Here is a 15,813-nt window from a genome sequence, read left to right on the forward strand (position 1 = left end):
CAGGCCTCAGCAAGTTGTATAGAGCTACACTGTCTGCAGACTTGTCCAGGCACCCAGCCTCTCGTAGCATCGGCGCGTCTCCGTCCACTACCGCGCAGAGCCGTCACAGATCTGCACGTGGATGTTTTTGAGTACTCTAAAGGAGTTTTCTGAATAAAAGTCCTTGCTTACAGTATCATTTTTTTTCTCTGTATTTTCCCAGGCTCGACTGATGACAGCTCCCCTGCAGGTACGTCAGCCGTATTTAAAGGCTTCCTGTGATTTTACGTGTGCTTTGTTTTCAGTTGCAGCACTTGAAGCAACCGGATGAATGCTGTAGCTTCCTTTTACATATGAGAAGCTCCAGCACAGAGAACCCTTTGGAAAAGCCACTTCAAATCCAGTATTTCAGCCACAAAGTGGATGCGTTTAGTAACCACCGTCTTGACGTCAGCTAGGGTTTGGACGTAATGCAACAAAGGGTCTCCTAACACAGCTGTTCTGTGAGGACACAGTCACATTGCACTGGGCAGGGAGCCCTTGGCTTGGATCGTCTTTGCTCCCTTCTCATTAAAACACGTGCTCAGACCTGTCAGCGCATGTGTGTTCATAAAGCCCTCTCAACCTTATGTCCTGATCATTTCTCCTCACAAAAACACTATAAACTTGGGGCTTCCCTGGCGGTCCAGTGGTTAAGACTCCACGCTTCCAATCAGGGTTCAATACCTGGTCGGGGAGTTAAGATCCCACATACTGTGCATGTGGCAAAGAAAACACACACACACTATAAGCTTGAGAGGACACAGGTAATGATCTTATCTAACAAAGAGCAACTTGGGAAACTCCAAGAGCCTCCAAAGCTATTTTTTTTAATAGTTACAAGCAAAAGTAGCTTTAGAACAAGTTCTCCTTATTCTGTTCCCATCCCTCTTGGTTCCTCTAAAAACATCAGCAGAGGTCGGTGCCTCCTTCTGATGGCGTTTCTTCACTCTTTCTTGCAGATGAAAATATCCATTGTGGTGGTTTGCTGACAAGTAATTCGGGCTCTTTCTCCAGCCCCTGGTATCCTAAAAAGTACCCCACAAATGTGATGTGTGCCTGGGACATACAAGTGGATAGCAGGGCGCGTGTCAAACTTACATTCGAAGTGATAAAGTGAGTAAATAGCTTCTGCTTTTACTCTCCTCTTTACTTGATTGTACTGCCTGCTACCACCACTACCCCCACCCCACCGTCACCAAAAAATCCAGCTTTCATATTTAGTTCTCAAAAGTAAGGAAGGCCTTGGAGACCCATCCAGTAATACTGATTCAAAAAATTTTTTTTAAATTTTATTTATTTATTCATTTTGGCAGTGCTGGATCTTCGCTGCTGTGTGGACTTTCCTCCAGTTGCAGCGAGTGGGGGCTACTCTTTGTCGCAACGTGCGGGCTTCTCCCAATGGTGGCCTCTCTTGTTGTGGAGCACAGGCTCTAGGGCACGTGGGGTCAAGGAGTTGTGGTGCACGGGTTAAGTTGCCCCTCGGTTTGTGAGGTCTTCCCAGACCAGGGATCAAACTTGGGTCCCCTGCATTGGTAGGTGGATTCTTAACCGCTAGACCACCAAGGAAGTCCCCAGATCAAAATTTAAACACATAGATCTTTTAACCCAGCAATTCCAGTTCCAGGAAGTTGGTCTACAGATAAAATCTCATGCGCACTGAGAAAAAATATTGGCTGCATTCTTACAGTAGTGCTAGGTTGGAAGCAGTCTTATTGCCCACCAGGGGGTCAGTTAAATAGATTTTGGTACATCTATCTATTGCTGTCACACAGTTCAGCTCAGTCGTGTCTGACTCTTTGTGACCCCATGGACTGCAGCACGCCAGGCCTCCCTGTCCATCACCAACTCCCAGAGCTTGCTCAGAGTCATGTCTATCGAGTCGATGATGCCATCCAACCATCTCATCCTCTGTTGTCCCCTTCTCTTCCTTTCTTCAGTCTTTCCCAGCATCAGGGTCTTTTCCAGTGAGTCAGTTCTTCACATCAGGTGGCCAAAGTACTGGAGCTTCAGCTTCATCATCAGTCCTTCCAATGTATATTCAGGGTTGATTTCCTTTAGAAGTGACTGATTTGATCTCCTTGCAGTCCAAGGGACTCTCAAGAATTTTCTCCAACACCACAGTTCAAAAGCATCAATTCTTCAGTGCTCAGCTTTCTTTATGGTCCAACTCTCACATCTATTCATGACTAGTGGAAAAACCATAGCTTTGACTACACAAACCTTTGTTGGCAAAGTAATGTCTCTGCTTTTTAATATGCTGTCTAGGTTTGTCATAGCTTTTCTTCCAAGGAGCAAATGTCTTTTAATTTCATGGCTGCAGTCACCATCGGCAGTGATTTTGGAGCCCAAGAAAAAGTCACTGTTCCAAACTGTCACTGTTTCCATTGTTTCCCCCATCTATTTGACATGAAATGATGGGACTGGATTTTAAGCCAGCTTTATCACTCTCCTCTTTCACTTTCGTCAAGAGGCTCTTTAGTTCCTCTTTGCTTTCTGCCATAAAGGTGATGTCATCTGCATGTCTCAGGTTATTGATATTTCTCCCAGCAATCTTGATTGCTGTCTCACACATAGGATGTATTGCTATGGAATGATCTGTAAGATTGGGGCCAATAGTACAGGGACTGATATTATGCATAAACCATCTCTGGAAGGAAACAAATAGAAACTGTTCATTGTAGCTGCTTATGGGAAGGGGACTAGCCAGAGCTAGAAGAAAAGTTGCTTTTAACCATGTGCCCACCAATACCACTTAAATTGTATTTCTTATGCTTGTAATGTATATTCAGAAAATACAATTGAATGAAAACTTCAAAGAATTAGAAGATTTTTAGAGCTGGGAAGATATGCACTGCCTGCACCAATGGGATTATGGCTTCCTACATCCTGTTTGAAGAGATGTAGGTTTCAGGCAGCTTTTCTAGAGCCCTTCCTAGAACAATCATGGCAGTGCCTCTTATGGGAAAGTCAGTGGCTAGATCTGAATTCTGTCATGATTTCACAGATTGGAAAACTTCTACAGCTGTCCGTATGACTTCATTGAAATCTTTGATGGCCCACAAAGCAAATCTTTTTCGCTGGGGAGGTTCTGTTCTGGCACAACCCCAGTATTTACCTCCTCAGCAAATCGCCTGACTGTGGTCTTCCAAAGCGACGCCATTGTCACCAATGTTGGCTTTTCTGCATCCTACGAGGCTCTCCTGCAAGACGAGAACAACACTGGTAGGTTCTTGGATCATCTTAGCCCCTGGCCCTGCTTGGTAATGACAGGGAGGGTGGGTAACCAACTCTGTGATTGGGGGAAGGGGTCCCGAGTGCTTTAGTTTACCCTCCAGATCTGGCTAGAGAAAGTGGTTGAACACCCAGCACTGCCATGAAACCACATGTCCACATACATCTTCTGACAATAGAGCACGTGACCCCGGGTGAGAGGGTGTGTGGCTGATGCTGTCCCCAAGTCTTGGCACTCAGAACGCCTGCCTAGACAATGTGGGTCCTGACTAGGGCAACGACAGCCAGGGTCCCCAAGCTTGGTGCTTCCCACATCACACAGGGAGCTTGGGGACCTCCTTTGGTCTCTGTGAGCAGGCAGTCCTGTCTGGGGAAGAGCTTTAAAAAGCATGCTGTTGTTGTTTTGTTATGTCATTAAGTTGTGTCCAACTCTTTTGCAAACTCAGACTGTAGCCCACCAAGCTCCTTTGTCCATAGGATTTCTGTCAAGAATACTGGAGTGGGTTGCCGTTTCCTCCTCCAGGAGATCTTCCCAACCCAGGGATCCAACCTGTGTGTCCTGCATCACAGGCGGATTTCTTCACCACTGAGCCACATGGGAAGCCTGATAAAGCATACACCACCCCAAATCACATTGACCTGAATGATGAAACCCAAAGTACCTTTGTAGGCTCTTTAACCCACCTCAGTCCCTTCCCAGAATGAGAAGGGAGCCCTGGGAAGCTTGTTAGCTCAGAGGAGATACACAGAACTTCCTCAAAGGCAGAGCAGTGACTTGAGCGTGTCTGTTTCCTAGACGCGGTGCTCAGGCTGGCCAATGGAAGCCAGCCCTGCGAGGGCCGCGTGGAGCTGCACTTCAACGGCAGCTGGGGGACCGTGTGTGATGATGGCTGGGACCTGCAGGACGCCGAGGTGGTGTGCCGGCAGCTGAGCTGTGGCGGAGCAGTGTCAGCCCCCGGGAGGGCGAGATTTGGCCGAGGCCTGGGCCCTATCGCCCTGGATGACGTGAAATGTGTGGGGACTGAAGCCAGGCTGTGGCAGTGTCTGCACGGCGGCTGGTTCTCCCACAACTGTGGCCACCACGAGGATGCTGGCGTTGTCTGCTCAGGTGGGCCTGATGCTGGGGCCCAGGGTGGGTGAAATGACATTCCTGCTCCATGAATCTTCACCCAAGTGTACTTAGAGCCGTGAGGAAGTCCTGGATGGTCCCTGTTTCCCAAGCTTCAGCCCTGCATGCTCCCCATCATGTGCACCTACTACCCTTGGTGGTTGTTGTAGTCAGTAAGTCATGTCTGACTCTTTACGACCCCGTGGACTGTAACACAACAGGCTTCTCTGTCCTCCACTGTCTCCTGCAGTTTGCTCAAGTTCATATCCATTGAGTCGGTGATGTACCGAACCATCCTATCCTCTGCCGCTCCCTTCTCCTTTTGCTCTCAATCTTTCCCAGCATCAGGGTCTTTTCCATTGAGTCGGCTCTTTGCATCAGGTAGCCAAAGTATTGGAGTTTCAACTTCAGCATCAGTCCTTCCAATGAATATTGATGATTGATTTCCTTTCACATAGATTGGTTTGGTCTCCTTGCAGTCCAAGGGACTCACAAGAGTCTTCTCCAGCACCACAATTCAACAGCATCAATTCCTTGGTGCTCGGCCTTTATGATCCGACTCTCACCGCATCTGCACATAACTACTAGAAAAAACAGAGCTTTGACTACACAGATCTTGGGAAAGTGATGTCTCTGTTTTTTTAATACACTGTCTAGGTTTGTCATAGCTTTTCTTCCAAGAGCAAGCGTCTTTTAATTTCATGGCTGCAGTTACAGTCTGCAGTGATTTTGGAATCCCAAAAAGAAAATCTGCCACTGTTTCCATTTTTTTCCCCTTCTATTCGCCATAAGGTAATGGGACCAGATGTCATGATCTTAGTTTTTTGAATGTTGAGCCTCAAACCAGCTTTTTCACTCTCCTCTTCACCCTCATAAAGAGACTCTTTAGTTCCTCTTTGCTTTCTGCCATTAGAGTGGTGTCATCTGCATATCTGAGGCTGTTGATATTTCTCCCAGCAGTCTTGATTCCACCTTGTAGTTCATCCAGCCTGGCATTTCATGTGACGTACCCACAGTTGAGTTTTCTTAATGCTTTCCTTTATATCAGCTCTTCTCTTTTCACTTAAGTGAATTCATTTTGCAAGGAAAATTTGTATTACCACCATATGGAGGGTCAGGATCACTTGCCATGAATAGAAAATACATAAGAATAAATGCAGCAGCAATGAAACAAAGTTAAAATGGTTAAAAGTAAATAGTGAACTATCTAACCAATTTACAACCCCTACATCGGAAAATATCCTTAAGCAGAACAGAACTAAATGTAAGCTTTTATATTTTAATGCAATGAATGCATGACTCTGAAAATAGAAGTCATATAACCTCAGATTATCTGGCATCCCACCAGTGCTGAGTGATGCCTTGGGAATGGTATCTTCAGTTCAAATCCTCTCCCCTACCAGTTTCACAGGTAACCAGGGATGCTCTGAAAGTCACAGAGCTGGGAGCCCAGCTCCTCACCCAGCCTTCTTACTCCTCAGTTGTATCCCAATTGAGTCTCTGCAGATAAATTCAGTATTTGGAGTCAAAAGCCCCCCTTTATCTCCACATCCTTTTGGCTTTGGCTGGCAAGAGGCAAACTGGTTCATCAACTAGACTGGCAGCAACTGCCTGCCACAGGAGGAAAGAACAAGCAGAGGTGAAGGGCCTGGAAGGTTCTGAGCGGAGGAGAGAAGTGAAGAGCAGAATCAGTGCTCTCAGCAAAGCAGGAGCTGTAGCATCAGAGGACAAGTCTGGGGACCTACAGGGCAGGAAGGTTGGGAGCAAGGGCCCTGGGCACGCAGGGGGTGAGGATGGGGCAGAGGGGCCTGGCCCAGCTCCACCACCCACTCTGGGGCCCATCTGCTCCTTCCCAGTGCTGACCTTGCCAGTGTAAGTCCTTGAGACATGGTGTATATCCTTGAGACAAACGTGGTTCTGCCCTTTGCAGACTGATGTTTAGTCTGGGAGGCAAGCCCACACCCAGGGAGAATTACAAAACCAAACCAGCTGGCAAGACAGGTGCTTCACACAAGGCAACCAGCCCTGTGGCCTCTGCTTGCTACCCGCCTGCCCACCACCAGAATCCACAGAAATGACATTGCAGTCTCCGGCAAGGGGACAGAAATGAAGTGTGATGACATCTGGACATTGTAGCCGTGGCAACTCAGGGCCATTCTTGGAGGCCCAGATGGGGTACAGTTTCTCCCCAAATGAGAGATATACCTGACTGCTTCAAACAAGCCAATCTACCCCCTTGGGTTTAAGAAAAATCAAGGGATGTAATGTGATTTATGAGTCTCTTGATTTACATCTCTTGTAGCCTCCCTGCCTTACTCAACACCATCAGCAGCTGTGGGCCACCCAACTTCAGGTAATTGCCCTTGCTCTGAATTGAGTGGCTGTAACTTGCCTTGGCGAAGTCATCATGGGAGATAGGGTCGTGATTCAAGGACCAGATGACCTGGGCTTGCTGCCCTGGCTTCACCTTCACCAGCAGTGGGACACTGAGCAAATCCCTGAGTCTCTCTGGGCCTTGGTTCCCTCCTCTAAGGATGAGAAGGACGATCATAGTATTTGTATTGTAAAGCCAGGCTGGTGTTCAGTAGATCTCTCTACGCAGAGTAGGGGGGTGGTGCTTGCCGTGTGGGGCTCACTTGTCAGATGTCAGCTATCTTCTTACCCCCCACTTCCATCTTCCTGTCTTCTCACTCTCCCCCCACCCCCCGCCACCTTCCATCACCCTGCAGGGAATTGCCTCTGAATATTGCCTTCTGCTTGACAGAACTGTAAATGAAGGAGCCAAAATCACCACCCCTTAAGTCTTTCCCTGACTCTGATTGGCCCAGTCATTGTCACAGTTTGAATTAGGTCAGCTCCTTTTCCATAGTCTTTAAGAATAAAATAAAATATGCTGAGAAGAGTTAGAAAAAAGAGAAGTGAACCCTAGCCTTTAATGAGCACTAGAGTAGGTTATACTGAACAGCTGTGATCCCCAAAGGATGCACATTGACTTTAAAACATCCCTACTGTTTTTTCATCTATTAACCCCCCTACTCCATGCTTTTATTTTCTTGAGCTTGTATGAGTTGGCTTGTACCCTTCCAGACACAACAGTTGGTGTGTACTCCCCACAGAGAAAGGACTTGGGAAGGGAATCAAGTTAGAAACTAGATAATCTACAAGCCAGGGAGCCCTGCCCCCTCAAGCTTTGGCTGAGAGTTAAATATGTTTGACACTTAATGAGGTTGTTGTATAATTTTTTCTTTCACTTTCTGTCTGTTCTTAGCATCTTTTCCAGCGCCAACAGAGGTGCCTACATCAATAGGTAATCTTTTCCACTTTCTTTAACTGCCTTCCCTTTCACAGAGTTTTAGGCCAGAAAAGCCCCAGCATTACTATGGGAGGAAATGTCCCTGCAGGAAGCACCTTCCTCCGCAGCCTCAGGCCATACACATGGCTGCAGTCGAAGGAAGGGCTGATGAAATCCAGGCTCACCTAGCAAATCTGTGATTGGAAAGGGAGAGGAAAGAGGCTGTGAGATGCAAGGATGGCTTGTGGGAACCAGTATGGAAGCCAGCACCCAGAAAGTCTGGGATGGGAGTACCTGGCTGACCCCACATCTCCACCCAGTCCTGCTGTGAGCTCCCCTTGGCTATGTCCTGAGCATATCCAATCTCGACTCTCGCAACACTGCCCTTTGATCGTGGGGAGCAGCCTGTGATGACTGCCCTTTATACTTCCCAGAGCATCTTTGCATGTGGTGACACCTGATCCTGGGGATAACACAGATGCAAATTATTGTTCTTGTCACTTGATCAGTATGTACAAGGCACTCAGAGAATCTTACACACAGACACACACACACACATGTTCACACACCAGTTAATGTGTGCATGATAGCTTCTCATGAAAAATCCAACAAACCCTGTGAGTGCCAGAAACCAAGACATCACAGAAAGAAGGGGCAGCTATGCAGGAAGGCAGGGCTCTGGAGCAGCTGGCTAAGGAGCAAAACTGTTTGTTAGCCAGCTATAATGCTGAAAAAACAAAAAGTTATACCCAAGGTGAAATTAAAATAAAATGAAGGCGGGGCGGGGGGAGTAGGTTTGTTATCATCCATGGTGAGTGCCCAATTTCCAAGAGATACTGGTTCTTCCAGTGGCCTCTCTGGATGAGCTTTGATGGAGGTCATTGTTTGGATTGTCCTCCAAGGTCTGGGCCTGCGGCTGGCCGATGGGTCAAGCCGGTGTGAGGGCCGAGTGGAAGTCTGCCATGCCGATACCTGGGGCACCGTGTGTGATGACAGCTGGTCCATCGAAGATGCCCACGTGGTCTGCAGGCAGCTTGGCTGTGGCCAGGCTGTGTCTGCCCTCCCGGGAGCCAGATTCAGCCCTGGGGTGGGCAGCATTCTCTTGGACGATGTCAACTGCACGGGCAGCGAGTCCTCCCTGGCGCAGTGCCCTCACAGCGGCTGGTTCACCCACAACTGCGGGCACCATGAAGACGCTGGCGTCGTCTGCTCAGGTGAGCACAGGTGTCTTCTGGGCCAGGCGCGGGGCTGCCCAGGCCAAGCCTGGAATTAGCACACTGAGCCTGGAATTCCTCCATGCCTTCAACCTTCCACCGTGTTCCAGACAGCAGATTTCTATTCTAACTCTGAAAGATATGCCAGCCATTTAATATACGGGAGGACGCCATTCATCTTGAGTGTCTGCAAAGATTAACCAGTTATAAAATAAAGAAACTAACAGTACTTATCTCATAAAGCTGATGGGTGGATTAAGTGAAACTTTCCATGTAGAATATGTAGTCAAGCATATGGCACATTGTCAATGTACAAAAAGAATCCTCCTGCCAATGCAGGAGATCTGGGTTTGATTCCTGGGTCCAGAAGACCCCCCAGGAGGAGGAAATAGCAACCCACTTCAGTATTCTTGCCTGGGAAATCCCATGGGGAGGGGAGCCTGGCGGGCTATGGTTCATTGGGTCACAAAGAGTCAGACATGACTTAGTGACTAAACACACACACAAAAACACAAATGTACAAAAACTTTAATTATTTTATTTTTGGCAGTGGTATTTTGGTTGCCAAGGCAAACTCTGTCAGAATCACTAGCTCAGAGATTTTAGCCAGGTGATACAGCCCACAGCTGGCTGTGAAAACCAGAGGAGGCAGCCCTGGATGCTTCAGGATGATTGTTTACCAGGCCTGTTGAGCAGCATGTAAACTGAGACCGTGATCTTTGAACCACTCCACCACCCTGGTTTCTATTAATCCATTCTCCTGTTTCCTTTATCTCTGCAGATTCCGCAGTTGCTGGGAATCCAGGTACTTGTGATCTCATGTCCATTTTACTTGCTGATTGGTGACTAGCCATCTGGTGCAGAGTCCCCACGCTGGAAGCTGAGGACTGGGTCTTCCCCAGTCTGGGTCTTCCTTCCCAGTCTTAACTTTCCTTAACCATTGATGCTTTGAGCTCCTGACCTTTCCACCCTCCCAGGTAGTGAAGCTGCTCCCCAGTCCCATGGGGGCCCTGCTTTGCACCCAGAGGAGAGGCTGTCCTGGGTGTTAGCATGTTGATGTGTCATTGCTTCCGCATGTGAGAGCTGCATTTCAGTGAAACTCTGAGACACTAGTTCTTGACCCAGAACGGTGGTTCATATTGCAGAGGCCATGGGAGGCCAGAGACAAGAAGGTCCAGGGGCAGGTGGGCCTGGGCAGGAGCGGCTCCTCCCCTGGGACCACCCTACCTGGGGCCCGGGATGCTGCCCTGGAATTCTGCGGCACCAACAAGATGCCCCCGCCCTAGGTAGCCATATCTGCATGATCCCAAAGTGAATGTGAAAGTCACTCAGTCGTGTCTGACTCTTTGCGACCCCGTGGACTATATAGAGTCCATGGACTTCTCCAGGTTAGAATGCTGGAGTAGGTAGCCTTTCCTTTCTCCAGATCTTCCCTGGAGATCTGGACCCAAGGATCGAACCCAGGTCTCCCGCATTGCAGTTGGGTTCTTTACCGTCTGAGCCACCAGGAAAGCCCAACAACACTGGAGTGGGGAGCCTGTCCCTTCTCCAGAGGGTCTTCCTGACACAGGAAGAAACCCGGGGTCTCCTGCATTGCCGGAGAAGGCAATGGCACCCCACTCCTGTACTCATGCCTGGAGGATCCCATGGCCCGAGGAGCCTGGCACAGTCAGTCGGACACAACTGAGCGACTGAGACTTTCACTTCACTGAGAAGGATATGAAATTTCATTGTGCTTGTTTGGAGTGTCCTCATGGTGAACTGTGTTTCTTTTTTACTCTCTAGTTACTTCAACACCTGGGGAACAGTCACATGTTTACCAACCGATAGGTACTGTTTCCATTCTTATATTTTGTATCTGCTTTTCTAAGGCTGGGGTTCCGCCACTAGTGGCCAAGAGAAATATAGCCAACATTATTCTCATAGTCCTGTATGGAGTAAAATGTGCTCATTAAGGGAAGGTGGGTGTTCCTCATGTAGGGACCTTTTCAGGGAGAACAAATAACCCACCTGCCCTCAGTCACGGAAAGGCCTTATTAAGGCCCGGACCCACACAGGGCTCTGGTGGGGCCTTCTCAAAGGGGAAGCCCCCCAACCAGCCCTGAACTCTGGGGCTCAGAATCCGAGCATTGACTTCACCTGCTTTTAATTCAGGGCTCATTGTCACTTGGCCAAATCCTTTACCTTCTTGAGCAATGACGCCGTCTCTTCTGCTACTCATTCTCCTAACCTCTGACTTCCTCCATCATTCTCCAACGAATATGGTTTTCAAATTCAAGAAAAGTGAAAATAGTTGTGTCCTGAGAATTTCACAATATACTCTGAGAGATCGGGGCTAGAAAAGCAAAGTCTGAATCCTAAACCTTCAGCTGAACTGTGTTTAATTTTAAGAGAAACAACATGAGAAATGACACCCCAGAGAGGATGAAGGCTGGTTATTTTTATTGATTTATAGTTTATTTATTTGGCCATGCCATGCCTTAGCTGTGGCATCTAATTCCTAGATCAGGGATTGAACCCTGATCCCCTGCATTGGGAGCATGGAATCTTAGCCCCTGGACCACCAGGGAAATTCCCAGAAGGTTGTTTTTAGGTGTGTGTGTCTCCTTAAAGTGGCTTTCCTGATGACTCAGTGGTAAAGAATCTGCCTGTAGTGCAGGAGACTCAGAAGATGCGAATTCCATCCCTGGGTCAGGAAGATCCCCTGGAGGACCTGCCTGCTCCTGTAGATCTGCCCGTGGTGAGGCTGGCCAGCAGCAGGAGCATGTGTGAGGGCCGTGTGGAGATCCACCACCACGGCACCTGGGGAACAGTGTGTGACGACCCCTGGGACCTGCCGGCTGCCCGGGTGCTGTGCCGGCAGCTGGGCTGGCAGCCCCGAGGAGAAGTCTGTTTGGCGATGGCTTTGGCCCCATCTCCCTGGACCACATGCAGTGTGCGGGCGATAGGCCCACCTGAGCCAGTGCCTGCACCTCGGCCTGTCTTTCCACAACTGTGGACCCCAAAAGGTCACCGGGGCCATCTGCGCAGGGACCGGACCTTCCCTGAGATCCAGCTTCCTCCCCAAGCAGCAGAGCCCCATCTGCCAAGCAGGCCGACCCCACATGGTTTGGGGCTCCAAGGCAGGCAAACGACTTAGGGGGAATCGAGTCCCACCAGGGTCCCCCAAACACAAGGTCAAGGCCCCTTTTCAACATTGTTCCAGTGGGCCTCTGGGTCATTCCTAGTCTCTCTTCATTTGTTGATCTACCCAATGCTTGAGGCAACACCCTTGAGTTCACTTTAGAGTCCAGTCTCTCCCATCTTCAAGGAATTGCCAGGTCCCCTCTGTAATCCACCCACTGGGGTAGTTCACTGTACTTCCTAATCTTTGCCTTGAGATGATCTGTTGTGAGCTAAAGCTGACTTAGTAGTGCTGTGTTGGGAAATTTCTATGAACAAAACTGGGGTCCTCTCACCTATGCCCCTTGTGAAAGTGTCAACGCTATTTCTTTTGGCCCCAATGATTTGAGATAGTTTCCCTTTCTTCTTTTGTTAATTCAGCCCAATTATGCACTATAGGAGACTGCCAGAAATGTAAAATAGAAAAGGAAATCAGATGAAATGAAATTACCCACTGCCCAGCTTCTCTTACTTTTATAGAGCAAAGATCAGAAGAATAGGATTTAGTTCATCCATCCATTTATTTAACAGATATTTACTGAGCACTTTGGGCTTCGCAGGTGGTGCTAGTGGTAAAGAACCTGCCGGCCAATGCAGGAGATATGCGAGATGTGGGTTTGATCCCTGAGTTGGGAAGATCCCCTGGAGAAGTGAATAGCTACCCACTCCAGTATTCTTGCCTGGAGAATTCCATGGACAGAGGAGCCTGGTGGGCTACAGTCCATGGGGTCACACAGAGTCAGACACCACTGAGCACATAGGCACTGAGCACTTTATATTCACCAGACACGATTCTAGGTGATTATAATAATGAGAGCAGCAGACAGCCATCCCGCCCTTGAAGCCCAGTGCGAGGCTTCAAGATCACGTCTGTGTTTCAGCCATGATAAATCATTAACAAGAATAAAGGAACACTGAATTGGGGCTCATAATACCCTTTATTGTGTTACAGAACCACTTTCTCCTAACATTTAGACAACTTAGTACTATGTCATAAACTAGTTTGTTGGATGAAGATGAGAAACCAATGTTAGAAACCTAAAGTCAGGACGAGGAAGGTTCCTGTGTGCGTGCTCAGCTGCTTCAGTCGTGTCTGACTGTTTTGAAACCCCATGGACTGTAGTCCACCAGGTTCCTCTGTATATGGAATTCTCCAGGCGGGAATACTGAAGTTGGGTTGCCATCCCCTTCTCCAGGGGATCTTCCTGATCCAGGGATCAAAACTGTGTCCCCTGCATATCCTGCTTTGCTGGTGGATTCTTTTACCACTAACGACCCTGGAAGCCCAGGAAGGTTCCTAGTACTTTGCAATTCAAGGAAATGTTTTCTTTTTACTGCATCCAGGAAACAGGCTTTCTGATCCATCCGGGGAGATGACACCGTTCCCACAACAATAAATGTTTGCTTCCCACTTCCTGCCTCATGCATCCCTTTCTCTGTTCCAGTCTCATCCAAGCAGCCTTTATCTTTAACGTCACATTTCGGGTCATTTTGTATCTAATTTGCACATATGAGGTACTAATCTTTAAAATATTGGGTTGGCCATAAAGTGCATTGGGTTTTCCATAAGCTGGAACCGGAAAACCTGAATGCATTTTGTGGCTAACCCTATAAAACAGTATCTTCTAAATTTCTTATAAGTGGGTGGGATTTTTGTTTGAATTTTATCTTATTTTGGTTTCTGGTTTGTTTTTTTCATTTCAGTGTCAGCCACAGAAATGATCACCTCACCTGGTAATTTTATTTTCTTGTTTGCTTGATATAAATTATATATGTATAGACTGCCTTGCATATGGTTAGGGTTAAAGTTTATACCTCATATGAAGATAAGCATCAAGCTCATATCAAACTAATATAAAATACTCATATATTTCTTCAGTAATGTAGGAGTAAATTGGACTGATTATGGGCCTTCGGTACATAGGACAGTGTGTTCAATGTGCTTCTCAGTCCTTGGTGCCACATTAGAGAAATCAGGAGCTTTGTTCATACTCCCATCAGTGTTCACATATTTGGGAATTCAGTGAGTTAATTTTTTTAACAGTTACAGGACTTCAGGTATCTCAGGCAAAAATATTCCTCTAATCTGCGTTTTCAGGAAATAATAGAGTCCCACATCTCCCATGTGTGTTTCACATTATAGCACACCAATCCCATGATAGGCAGATTTTTAAAAAGCATTTACGGGACTTCCCTGGTGGTCCAGTGGTTAAGGCTCTGCGCTTCTGCTGCAGTAGGCAAGGATTCGATCCCCGGTCCAGGAACTAAGATCCCACATGCTGCAAGGTCAAAATAAAAAGCATTTGCATGGCTAAATAAGGTGAAAGTGAAAGTCACTCAGTCGTGTCTGACTCTTTGTGACCCCATGGACTATACAGTCCATGCAATTCTCCAGGCCAGAATACTGGAGTGGGGAGCCTTTCCCTTCTCTAGGAGATCTTCCCAACCCAGGGATCAAACCCAGGTCTCCTGCATTGCAGGCAGATTCTTTACCAGCTGAGCCACAAGGGAAGTCCAGCAATACTGGAGTGGGTATCCTTTCCCTTCTTCAGGGGATCTTCCTGACCCAGGGATCAAACCCAGGGCTCCCACATTGCAAGTGGATTTTTTACCAGCTGAGCCACATGGGAAGCCCATTATAAGTTGGAGAAATACAATACCCTTCTCTTGAAGATTCAGTCTATTAACTTGTTAAAGTTCTGACAAGCCCTACCATAAGGGATCGTCTTTAAACTTGGCTCAATCCAATGTTTCTCAAACTTCTTTGACTGCTGAAACCTTCCAGGTTTGAGTAGAAATGCAGTATCACAAAATTTGTTGCCAGCGAACCTGGGATTATGTCCTGGCTCCAGCTTTAAACCTTTGGGTGACAACCGGGCAAGCCCTCTTCCCTCTCAGAGCCTCTGTTTCATCATCTGCAGAATGGGAGGGTGGCTCTTGTCCTGACAATTAAGTGGCACACACCTCGGCAAGCTCTCAGTGATGGGGGCTTGGCATCACATCCCTGAGGGATGTGTGTGCTGTCACCTCCTGAGAGCTGCCTGGTTCTATGGGTGAGCAGCTGATGTGTCCTTCTGTAAACTTCCCTCTTGTGGACACTAGGGATCGTCTTAGGACCCGAGTGGATCAATATACTATACAACCAAGCAAGTTGGAAAAATACAATCTCAACCCAGGTCAATTCAACTCAATATTCTCTGAACTGTAAACAGTTATGTAAGTAGCTCACAGTTCCTATTTTTAAAGTCTTAGAGCCCTCTACTAAACTTGGTAGAAATGGACATTTTATGGAAAATCAGATGATGGAACAGATTTGCCTTCTTGTTGTATCTTTGAGAATCAGCTACCACATCTCTTAGCCAAGGACAAATTCAATATCTCATCATCACAGTGTAATATCTTTACAGGAGTCAGAAGAAATCTTAGAGATTGTTCAGAACCAGTTTTGACCTGTGGATGGGTTTTGTTTCAGACAACAGAATTTTGCCTATGCGAAGTTTCATTTTTTTTAATACCACATTTTAAAAGTAGGAGATTTCATATAAAAGTCCAGATTTCAAGCTCTGATGGGGAAGCCAGAGGCTGGGAAATACAAGCATGAATTTTCACAGGGCACCAATTGTCCAGGGCGGAGCGGGAAGCGATTTCCCTTTATGGGCACGTGCTGTCTGTCTGGTTTCCTGCTGGCCCGTGCCGATTATTTCTGGACCTGGAGTCATCTCCACTGGGATTCTTGGTGCCTCTCAAATTTTAATGTGTCTATAAATCATCTGGAGATCTTGTTA

At 47.4% G+C, this 15,813-nt stretch overlaps 1 protein-coding gene across 1 annotated transcript; it reads left to right on the forward strand.

Moving 5' to 3' along the window:
• The first annotated feature begins 207 nt into the window (after positions 1-207).
• Positions 208-11,824, forward strand: LOC110140525 (scavenger receptor cysteine-rich domain-containing protein DMBT1). The gene is made up of 8 exons (XM_070469881.1): positions 208-229; positions 981-1,134; positions 3,026-3,243; positions 4,049-4,360; positions 6,663-6,713; positions 7,629-7,667; positions 8,555-8,866; positions 11,730-11,824. The coding sequence occupies exons 2-8, from the start codon at positions 1,070-1,072 to the stop codon at positions 11,822-11,824; spliced, it is 1,092 nt and encodes a 363-aa protein (XP_070325982.1). The 5' UTR covers positions 208-229; positions 981-1,069.
• The last annotated feature ends 3,989 nt before the right edge of the window (positions 11,825-15,813 follow it).

Source organism: Odocoileus virginianus, chromosome 7 (genome assembly GCF_023699985.2).
Source record: "Odocoileus virginianus isolate 20LAN1187 ecotype Illinois chromosome 7, Ovbor_1.2, whole genome shotgun sequence".
Taxonomy (NCBI): Eukaryota; Metazoa; Chordata; class Mammalia; order Artiodactyla; family Cervidae; genus Odocoileus; species Odocoileus virginianus.